The sequence below is a fragment of the Zingiber officinale genome, chromosome 7B (assembly GCF_018446385.1).
Source record: "Zingiber officinale cultivar Zhangliang chromosome 7B, Zo_v1.1, whole genome shotgun sequence".
NCBI lineage: Eukaryota > Viridiplantae > Streptophyta > Magnoliopsida > Zingiberales > Zingiberaceae > Zingiber > Zingiber officinale.
This window is the reverse complement of record NC_055999.1, coordinates 155506-167529: the sequence shown is the minus strand read 5'-3', so window position 1 is coordinate 167529 and position 12024 is coordinate 155506. Positions and strand designations below refer to the sequence as shown.

The following is a 12024-nucleotide window of genomic DNA, read 5'->3' as shown; positions in this document are numbered from 1 at the left end:
AAATTAAGCTAAGGTATACTTTATAGTTTCACTCGGACATTTAAGCAACAAGACCGGCTCTGAGTGCAATCAATTGTTGCAAGAAAGCATGAATCCAGCTTTTTGCATAACACAAAAGTTCTTAGTGGCTTCTTTAAGTTTGAAATCATGATTTTTCAAGATGCCTACAAGTCATCTTAACACCACGTGTTACTTTGGCCATAGCAAGTCCCACTCACTTTCATCACTTTACGTGGAAAATGATTTGAATCAAGTTTTTTATGGTAAAGGACTCTTTCAATACTAGTTGGTATTTCAATGTGGATTTTCTTGGCAATACTAAATCAATTAATCAATTAAGGAGTATCTCAAAATCAAAAGAATGGTTAGTTTTTTCTCAAGGAAGTGCTAAATGTCAAATTGATAGCAATTGAACATATCTAAAGAAAATGAGAAATGATTGACAATCTTTAAAGTCAATACCTAAATAATATAGACAGAGGATTTTTAATGGAAATTCAACTAAGACAATAAATCAACCAATTCATGCAAAAGATAGCTGAACAAATTGCTGATTCAAGCAAAGATCAAGTATATAATTTGAAATAGAATTCTTTAAAATTTATCCAAGTGAAGGCATACCATAAAGATGGAAGACAAATTATCTAGAAAATTGAGATATTTTGTTCAAAATATGTCCCTACTTTTCCAACTCTATTCATGTAAAACTTTTGTCCACTCCAACAAGCAAACAACATTAGCAGTCCTAGAATTGATAATGAATAAATCCATAAGAAAGAGAGGAATTACTGTAAAATGATGTCACATAGTCTCTATATATATCAACAAACAATGAATGCAATAGCAAAATGTCAATGCAATGACAATATATTTCATCCCATTCCAAGAAAAAAAAATGCTAAAAGACTCGATTTTTCATTAATTATCAAAGAGGAAGAAAGGATCAGAGGCAAGAACCGAAAGAGCTCCAATTGTACGGGAAAGACCTTTGAAAGAGTTCGAAGTGAATCTGAGAAGCAGACTGCTCTTACCAATGTCAGAATCGCCAATAAGCAACAACTTAAACAAATAATCAAGCTTAAACAAACAATAATCAAACTCTGGCTGGCTCGGAGACGACTAATCCATCAAAGTGAATGATTCCAAAAATCCTAACAAACAAGATTACAACCCAAAAAGAAGGCATTAGAGAGTAGGGAGAAATCAGGATCAAATGATACATTAATCTACTACAAGAAAAGTTGCATCCAAACCTTAAAAGTATGAAATCAGGAGGAGGAACTCGATATCTCAGGCTTCGCTCATCCTTGCTTACTGCAGAGAGGGAAAGAAAGAAGGTGGTGCTATGGAGAGGGAAGAAACTTTGCTATTGTGATAGGGAAGAAACCAATTAATTTAGGAGGTGATCAATTTAATCCAATAAAAATTTTCTATCGACCATCAAAGTAAATCGAAAATACTAATGAAAGTCCATCTAAATGACTAACATTCTTAGGCACTCTTCTCACTGGAGGGAAAATCCCTTGCATGTGTCATAGCTGAGACTCAAATCTTAGATCTCTTGGTTATCCATTAGAGGGTACTATTACACCATTGCCCTGGGGCTCTAAATCAAGCTTTACACAAAGGAGACAAGGAGCAACGTACAAAATTTGATATAAAGATACCTCAATAGCAAAAAAAAAAAAAAAAGAGACAAGGAGCAACGTACAAAATTTGATATAAAGATACCTCAATAGCAAAAAAATAAATAAATAAATAAAATGGTTGCCCCATCTTTTGAAAGTCTAAACCAAATTACATACTTAGAAGACTAAACCAAATTGTATTGTTGGAATACAAAATCAAATTATTTTAGTCTTCATCAAGTCAAGTTGGATTGAATTATCTAGTGGCTAATTAAATTAGTATAATGAGTTAAATTATTAAGTGCATGTATTTGATATAATAATATATTTACTATAAGAAGAACCAAATTGTTTATGAACTTCCTTTGTCGTGGCTATATAAGCCAAGTTATAGCATGAAAAAAGTTATTGAGAGAAAAAGTTACATTTCTTCTTTAGCTATATTCCTCTTCTAAATTATTACACTTCTATTCCCAAATATCATATCTTCTCCCCCTTCAATTGGTATTAGAGCGACGTGAGACTTAAGAAAAATGACATCTAGAAATGTTGTTACTCTATTTCTGCATACTTTCAATGGAGAAGATTATGATTATTGGAGCAGCAAATTAAAGTTTGCTTGAAAGTATTCGACTTATGGAATATAGTCGATAAAAGGTTTATTGAGCCTAAAGATGAAGACACCTTGACTGATGCTGAAAAGAAAGTTTTGGTGGATAATCGGAAGGACACTCAAGCTCTCAATTAGATCAATCTCGTAATAGACAAAGGGGTGTACGAGAAAATTCACAAAGTAACAACATCAAAGCAAGCTTGGGAAATTCTATAAAAAGCTTATAAAGATGATGAACAAGTGAAGAATGTTCAACTTCAAATTTGAGATCAAAATTAAAAAAACCGGAGATGAAAGAAAATGATAGTGTTGCTGAGTATTTTACAAAAGTTGGTTCTATAGTGAATCAAATGACTTTGAATGGTGAAGTTTTGAATAATCTCAAAATTGTACAAAAGGTACTTAATTTGTTCTCTTCCTACAAAATATTTTAGTCTTGTTACTGTTATTGAGCAGACAAGAGTTTTGAAGAGCATGATTTTAGAGGATCTACAAGGCATTCTGAAAGCCCACGAAGTGAATATTAATTTATTATTTCCCTAATTACAATAATCTGATCAAGCTCTTAAATTCTAAGTTTCTATTAGAGGTCGTGGTTCATCCTATCACGATAGGGGCAAAAATTTCAAAGGGCATGGTGATTCAAGCTCTCGTAGAAATGGAAGAAATTTTCAACAATACCATCAAAATAACAACAATGAAAAATAAAGTTTCAAGTTTGAAAGAAGAAGAGGAGATGGTAGATATTAAAGAGGCCAACGGCATGGTTATATTGAATGTAGCTATTGTCAAAAACTAGAACATAAAGCTATAGATTGCTGGCACGAATAAATAGATAATAAGAAAAACACCATTGTGTAGCCACTACCACAAGCCTGGACATAAAGCTCCAGATTGTTGATTTAAGCAAGAAGATGACAAGCAAAATGAAAGTGGCCTTATTAATCAAAGTAAGAATGAAGAAACTTTGTTGCTTGCTTCCAATGACAACAAAGTTGATAAAATGTGGTACCTAGATAGTGGGGCTAGTAAACATATGACATACAACAAAAAAATTATTTTCCAGTTTATCTAAAATTCATCATGATGAAGTGATGATTGGTGATACTAGTACTCACAAAATTGAAACAATTGGTGAGATTTGTTTTAAAACTAAGTTTGAAAATATTGAGAAAATGTCTAAAGTTTATTTGTTCCTGGTTTTAAAAGTAACTTGCATAAAGCTCCAGATTGTTGATTTAAGCAAGAAGATGACAAGCAAAATGAAAGTGGCCTTATTAATCAAAGTAAGAATGAAGAAACTTTGTTGCTTGCTTCCAATGACAACAAAGTTGATAAAATGTGGTACCTAGATAGTGGGGCTAGTAAACATATGACATACAACAAAAAATTATTTTCCAGTTTATCTAAAATTCATCATGATGAAGTGATGATTGGTGATACTAGTACTCACAAAATTGAAACAATTGGTGAGATTTGTTTTAAAACTAAGTTTGAAAATATTGAGAAAATGTCTAAAGTTTATTTGTTCCTGGTTTTAAAAGTAACTTGCTCAATGCTCGTCATCTTATGAAGAAAGGGTATGATTTGCATATGTATCATAATGCTTGCACTAAATCAAACGGCAATTAGGTTATTGCAAAGATTAATGTGACATCTAATAATTTATTTCCTCTCAAACTTGAAACTATAAATATAATTTATCTTGTTTTGCTAATGTTGATAAAAAGGTTTCCAAGCTGTGACATGATAAGTTTGGACACTTGAATTATGAAGGTTTAAAGTTGTTATCAACAAAACAGATGGCTAAAGGATTGCCAAAAAATGATCCAGTTAAAGAAGTTTGTGAAACATCCCAACTTGGAAAGCAACAGAGAGATCCATTCCCACGACAAGCAACTTGGAGAGCAAAAAGGCCCTTATAGCTTGTTCATTTTGACCTTTGTGAAATATGCTAACAGAATCACTTGGTGGGAGTAAATTCTTTATTACTTCATTGATGACTTCATAAGGAAGGTATGAATTAAATTTCTCAAAGAAAAGTCACAAGCATTTCAATCTTTTAAAGATTTTAAAGTTAAGTTGAGAATTATATATACTTGGCTTCGTATCAAAACTTTAAGAACTGATCGTGGTGACGAATATATTTCAAATGAAGCTAAGAAATATTTTAGAGAACATGGTATAAGACATGAGTTAACAGCTCATTTTACACCACAACAAAGTAGTGTAACTGAAAGAAAAAATAGAACTATTGTTGAAAGTATGAGATGCATGCTCAAAAGAAAAATTTATCAAATGAATTTTGGGCAGAAACTGTTTCTTGTGCAAGTTATCTTATTAATTGTTCTCCAACAAAAAACTTGAAATATTGCACACTACATGAGGCATGGTATAGAAGAAAGTCTGACATTTGACATTTAAAGGTGTTTGGGAGCGTTGCTTATTCACTCATTCCACAAGCAAACAAAAACAAGTTTAATGACAAATTTAAAAAGTACATCTATATTGGATATAGTGAAAGAAGCAAATCCTATAAGCTATATAATTCAAAGACCAAAAAGATTGTGATACGCCGTGATGTTCTTTTTGATGAAGATGCAAATTTTGATGATCCAAAAGGTAAAGAAAATGAGATCCACATTCCTTTATTTAGTGAATAAGAATAAGAAGAAGACAATTATTCTCATTCACCAAGAAATTCACCAAGTCCTCCTCTAAGGAAAATGCGAAGTGTGCAGAAACTCCTAGATTCAACCGAGCCTATTGAATATGATGATTATGTACCCTTTCTTTCTTTGTAGGTGAAGAACCAATTTCCTTTGATGATGCTTTGTAGGTGAAGAACTAATTTCCTTTGATGATGCAAATAAAGAAGTATGGAAAAAAGTCATGAAAGAGGAAATAGCTGCCATTGAAAAAATGGAACTTAAGCGCTTACTACTCTTCCTCGACATAAAAAATCTATTGATGTTAAATGGGTATAATAAATGCAGATTGCTCCATCAACAAGCATAAAGCAAGGCTTGTAGCAAAAAGATACAAATAAAAAGGAGAAAATTTTATAAAGGTATTTGCTCTTGTGTCAAGATTTAATACTGTTCGATTAATGATCTCTCTTGTAGTTGAAAACAATTGATTTTTTTTTTCAAATGGATATCAAGTCAGCATTCCTAAATGATGTTCTTCAAGAAGAAGTTCACCTTAAACAATCTCTTAGTTTTATTAAAAAGGGTGAAGAATATAAAGTCTACAAGTTGAAAAAAAACTTTGTATGGGCTAATGCAGTCTCCGAGGGCTTGGTATAGTTGCATCAATTATTACTTTGAGAAGAATGATTTTCTAAAATGCCCATTATAACATACTCTCTACACCAAATCCAATTGATCTGGAGGCTTTATATTTGTAAGTTTTTATGTTGATGATCTTATTTTTACTGGTAATGATTTGAAGATTCTCAATAATTTTAAATTCTCAATGAAGAATAAATTTGAGATGATTGGTTTAGAAGAGTTATACCATTTTCTTGGAATTGAAATTCTAAGATCCTAGTATGAAATTTTCATCACTCAAGTGAGTTAAGTAATTTTTTTTTTGAAAAAAAAATTAGAATGGAAAAATGCAAATCCTATTTCAACTCCTTATATTGTAGAATTAAAGTTGAGCAAGTATGATGAAGAGAAATTAGTTAATTCAACTATGTTTCAAAGTTTGGTTGAAAACTTAGTGTATTTGACTGTCATAAGGCTAGATATTATATATGTTGTAAATTTGATGAGCAAATTTAAGAAGAAATCATTCTCTAATCACTGAGAGATGGTAAAAAGAATCCTTAGATATGTGAAAGGAACTCTTGATTATGTTATCTTTCATTAAGCAAGTGTACCTGTTAATCTTATTAATTATACTAATAGTGACTTAGTATCGATGATAATAAAAGCATGTTATGTTTTTGATCTCAGAAGTGGAGTTATAGCATGGTGTTTAAGGAAGCAGTCTATTATGATACTTTTCAAAAATTTATATTTTTAAAAAATTAATATTTATATTTTTAAAAATAAATATTAAAAAAAATTGCCTAGGAGGCGTCTTAAAGAGTTGAGACGGTTGGTCCGCTTGTGATTTCTCCCAGCTGAATAATTCCATCACAATTACATAGAAGAGTAATAGCGGTAAGCATATATAATCAAGAAACAAATCAAAACATATCAGTACACATAAACCTTAAGTCATTAACTATGAATATAATAAAGGCAAGTGGCTCGAAGATGTTGATAAAAATGGATGATCAAATAGGTTGAATGAATCAAATAAATATAATCAATCGATTTTAAGACAATTAATCTAAATGGATGTATCATGCTAAGTGGGTCTGTTTAATCGGTCATGCCTTGTCCAAGTAATCGAGGAAACATAACAAGGGATTTAGGTGATGTTTGGTTAAATTATGAGAATAATTATAAGTATGAGTTTGATAGTAAGATAGAATAGAAATAAGAATGAAAATGAAACCCACCTATTTATATGAATTTAATTAATTCTCATAAATTTAGATATCATTCTCAAATTGTTATTCTCAAATCTATAATCCAAATACTATCTTTTACTATCAACTAAACACCCCGTCTCTCCAACTCATTTACCTCATTAGCCCAATGAAATGGCTCACCTAATTGCATGCATCTATTTGAAAAAGATAAAAAAAAATCTATACCCTAAACACTAAAAAAAAATACTTTAAATATTTTTTTATCACATTCATCCAATTTTTTTTTTTAATTAAATTGCTTCCTAGGGAAAAAATAAATAGAGCCTTACTGATTGAATATTAAATATTTGATCTGTTGGTGTTTAATTTTAATCATAATTGTAAAAAAAAAAATTGAAAAAAAATCAGAATTGAATATTACAAGTAAAAAAAAAAAAATCCTCTTATAGTTTTGAGATAATAACATATATAATTTTTTCTCATAGTATCTACTAATAAAAACATTCTAAAAATTTTTAATTCATTTAATTTTATATTAATATTTGTTTTATTTATAGCTATCCGTATTTAAATATATATTAATAAATTTTATAATAAAATGGAGCATATGTATTTCTTTACAATTGAGTTTGTTTATGTAATATGATTTTTATCTTATTTATTATCCAAATTTATATTTTAAAAAGACGCCCACAATCACAGTCACATCTAATTAATTAAAGCTTTCATTGTATTTTAAGACAGCGGAAAAGTATTTATTCGTTCGGTTACGTTAGTTGTGTCCTTGTCTGGTTGAATGTTTCAATGTTACTTAAAGCAATCTATCTATGTATTTATCCGAACTATATATTTCCATTGAAAGATTTGCATTAATGGATTAATTTGATTTGTGACTCCTTAATTAATTTTTTTACTCAATTTAGCCCACCCAAATTCTTCCAATCGTACTAATAATTATATAAATAGTTTGCATATAATAAAATAAAGCCACGTCCCTTCTCATCTTCCAACCATCCAAGCGAAGTTTCCTCTGCACTCGAGACGTTGACTCGGGTATGCACATTTCCAAGTCAAATTGCAAATTGCTTCTCGTGACTCCTCCCTCTTCTAAATTCTTAGTTCCACGCCCCTCTTCCGAGCATCGCTGTGATGATGACGCCCTACACTGGCGAAGGAGCCTCAGAGGCGGCGGTGGCGGTGGCTGTTTGCGGCGGACTCGGCGGTGGCCGTCGTAGCCGACGCGCGGTCCGTTGGGCCGCCAAGTACCTCGTTCCCCATGCCCACCGCGTCGTCCTTGTTCATGTCATCCCCGCCATCGCTTCCATTCCGTCTCCGTGTAAGCCCCCTTATCCTCCTCTCTTCATCCCTTCAAACTCTAGAACAAATTAAAGGTGGGATTTTTAATTTTTTTTCCCCCCCTTTTCGCAGCGGGAGAACTGGTTCCTGTGGACTGCGTGGGGAAAGACGTTGTGGAAATGTACGTGCGGGATCAGAAATCGATCGCCCAGCGCGTGTTCCTCGAGTTCAGACAGCTTTGCGGTACCAATAATGTGAGATCTGTGCCGCTAGCTCCTTGTCTTTCCTTTGAACATCCTTCTCCATTGGTTTAAAAATGGTAACTTTTTCGACAGATTGACACTGTTGTTCTGGAAGGAGGAGACCCTGCTTCCGCTCTACTGAAATATGCTTCGGACTCGGGAACTAAGAACTTGGTCTTGGGATCTTCATCAAATTTTTTGAGAAGGTCTTGATCTTTCTCATCAGACGTACACCTCATACAATTCTTCATCAGTTCTAGGGCTTCACTGAACAATTCTTACTGCTTCCAACTTCATAGGATACTGAAGGGCTCGGATGTGCCAACGACAATCCTAAAACACTCATCCAATTCTTGCAACCTTTTCGTTGTGTCACGATACAAGCTCGTGGTGAAATTTGCTAACCAACTTCCGGCAGATGGTATACATAAAATTAAGCCTACTGAATAAATGATATTTTGACATATTCTTGCTTACCTACAAGCACACATGACTTTTGTTATTGCAGATGCTAACTGTAGCACCCATGTAGAAGCCATCAGCCACAAGTTACTTGGTCGGAGAGGTAGGAAATAGGACTTCTTGCCTTGATGAAGAGCATTGTTTGCATTTATTGAGCCGAAGATGAACATAAAGCCTTAAAAATCACTGTTGACAGGTGTTGGCTTGCATGCTTATCCCACCAGCGACCAGAAGTCATTCATCAGTACATATTCTGAAACTTCGCAATTTAGTGAAGTACACGATGAAGGAGAATTAAGTAATGAAATAGTAAAAGTTCCTACACACAAGAAATTTGGTTTTCTGGACTATATTAAAGACATGTCTTTTATGGTCTTCCACTCAACTAAAAAGGTTCTCTCTCTCTCTTTGACACAGTATGTAATTATGTGATTCGGGCTTATTTGAATTTGAGCTCGTATTAAACGATGGTGCTACGTGCTGAATTAATGATACTTGTCTAAAATAATCTCCAGGGTGAATCTTCAGCTGAAGTATCAAAGTTAAGGAAGGAGTTACAAAGCACTCTTGCCAAGTATCATCAAGTTTGTGACGACTTGTTTCATGCAAAGACAAAGGTTTTACAAAGTTTCTTGCTATTTTGACTAAAGCTGGATCTGTCTTAGGTGCTTCATATTAGATTATTTTCCTTACGAGGAACTAATGATGCATATGAAGCACATGTTGCCTTAATTAATTTGTGCTTGTGGCAATGCGTATTAGTTTTGATGTTTATTTATCTGATCAAGATGTCAAGTCCCCTGGCAAGGCTGGGATTTTTATTGTATATATCGTAGTACCTTCTTATTTTGTCAAATTTTGGGGGAAGTTTTGGCTTGTTTCTGGATGAAACTTTTGCTCCTCCATTATCATGGTGTTTTCTTTTCCTCTCGAAACCACTCAACACAGATTCTCTTGTTGTTTCATCACTTCTTTTATCACCTGACTTTTGTTTCCTAAAAAATCTACTACTTTATTTTGGGCAGGTTCAATTACTTTCCACTGAATGCTCTTTAGCTGAAAGGAAAGTGAAGGATGCGTTAGAGAGGGAGAAAATATTGAAAAAAATTGCTGCAGAAGAAAGAGCAAAACATTTGAAAGCTGTGAAAGAAGTTGAGGAAGCTAAGCAATTAGCTTCACTTGTGCAAGAGACCCTACAAAGACAGAATGCAGAACCTGCAACTGCCAAGGTGTCTTTTCAGAAATCAGAAATAATAGATTTCTCAAATAGCAAATGGTGCCAAAAATATTCCAAGGATGAAATAGAAGAGGCTACTGATAACTTTTCTGAAGACAAGAAAATAGGAGAGGGAAGTTGTGGGAGTGTCTACAAGTGCACTCTTGATGATACCACTGTAGCCGTCAAGGTTCTTCTTCATGATAAACGAGACAAGAGAGAGCAATTTCTTAGAGAGGTAAATGTAAATCATAAAACGCTATTGACCCATTTGACAGAGGGAATAGATGTAACCACTAATTTCAAACTTGTGCAGGTAGAAATTCTTAGCCGCCTTCATCATACTCACATGGTTTCACTCCTTGGAGTCTGCCCTGAGAATGGTTGTCTTGTGTATGAATACATGGAAAATGGAAGCTTAGAAGATGTACTATTTGGCGATGGCAAGAAGCCGCTTCCTTGGACTATCCGGTTCCGTATTCTTTGTGAAGTAGCTCTAGGACTCTCTTTTCTTCACGGCAACAAGCCTGAGCCTATAGTTCACCGTGATCTTAAGCCAGGGAACATCTTGTTGGATAGCAACTACGTGAGCAAGATTGGAGATGTCGGACTAGCTAAACTCCTCTCGGAAGTGGTGCCCGACGGTCTTACAGAATACAAAGAAACTGTTCTTGCTGGTACATTCTTTTACATGGATCCAGAATACCAAAGGACAGGTACAATCCGCCCCAAGTCGGATCTCTATGCCTGGGGCATGGTTGCGCTACAACTGCTGACAGGGAAGCATCCAAAAGGATTGATAATGAGCATGGAGGAAGCAATCAAAGAAGGAAACTTCACTCGTGTGCTCGACAAATCAATCACTGATTGGCCTCTTGCTGAGGCTGAGAGTTTAGCTAAACTCGCTCTGCGGTGTACACAATTGAAATGCAGGGATCGACCTGATCTCAATTTGGAAATTTTACCGGAGCTTCAGAATATGGTGAACGAGGGAAATGGATACTTCAAAAGTAGACAAGACAAGATCGTTTTGCCAAAGCATTGTCTCTGTCCCATACTACAGGTAAAACTAAAATCTTCTTGCCTTTTTTTTTTTTTTTAAATTTGCTGGCCAATAATTTGCTGAAAAAAAATCGATGTCTGAATGCAGGAAGTGATGGATGATCCATATGTTGCTGCTGATGGTTACACATACGAGTACAGAGCCATTAAAGCATGGCTTGAGCAATATGATACATCTCCTGTGACCAAACAAAGGCTTTCTCATAAATACATAATTCGTAATGTCTCAGTGCATTCAGCCATACAAGAATTGAAGTTGCGAGCATCATTGCCGCCTCTTGGAATCAACTAAATGGTGGTCTACCTTTCTATTCAAATTTTGCCTTTTTTAGAAATGTGTTCATCTTTTAATTAATTTTATTTTGGTTGTGTAAATAATGGAATAAAAATAAAAGTGTACAAATGGTTCTTCACAATAATATATGTATTGTTTTGCAGTTGTTTGACAGAATCTAACAGTGTATATGTCAAATATAAAACTAATTAAATGGTCGAGTAGTTCATTCTGCGATTTTAAAAGGACCGTTGAGGAAGGAAAAAATTGAAATCTGTTCAGGCGAAGCGTAGTGATCATATTAAACAAATTAAGTTGAAGAAACAAATTCAAATGGATATTCTCTCACGTCAATCTTATGACTAATGAGGAGGAAGTAGGTATTCAAAATTTCAAACTTCTTGGTCTTTTTATTCATAAAAAATTTTATTTATTTATTCAGTTAAAGAATTCAAAGTCCGATTGCATGTCGGCAAGCAACGTGAACAACCTAATTTTCTACTAACACAATTCAGTCGGTAACTACCATGAAACTAACCTCCTCCAGTTTTATATCCCTCGTTGTCAATAATAATAATAATAATAATAATAATAATAATAATAATAATAATAATAATAGGAGGAGGAAATTATATAACATAATTTCTGAAATTTTGTGAAACAAGCATTATATTTTAGTTAAATTTAGAAAAGGGAATATGCTTTGACGACGAAGGTTAATCCATTCTTTGATAATCATTTG

General features: G+C 33.6%; 1 protein-coding gene across 1 annotated transcript; it reads left to right on the top strand.

Annotated features, from left to right (window-relative positions):
* Positions 1-7740: 7740 nt before the first annotated feature.
* LOC122004839 (U-box domain-containing protein 34-like) lies at positions 7741-11445 on the top strand. The gene is made up of 11 exons (XM_042559656.1): positions 7741-7783; positions 7850-8066; positions 8159-8280; positions 8362-8474; positions 8568-8689; positions 8777-8833; positions 8927-9123; positions 9246-9347; positions 9756-10184; positions 10263-11009; positions 11097-11445. Exons 2-11 carry the CDS (start codon positions 7880-7882, stop codon positions 11298-11300), a joined length of 2280 nt encoding a protein of 759 aa, XP_042415590.1. The 5' UTR covers positions 7741-7783; positions 7850-7879; the 3' UTR covers positions 11301-11445.
* The last annotated feature ends 579 nt before the right edge of the window (positions 11446-12024 follow it).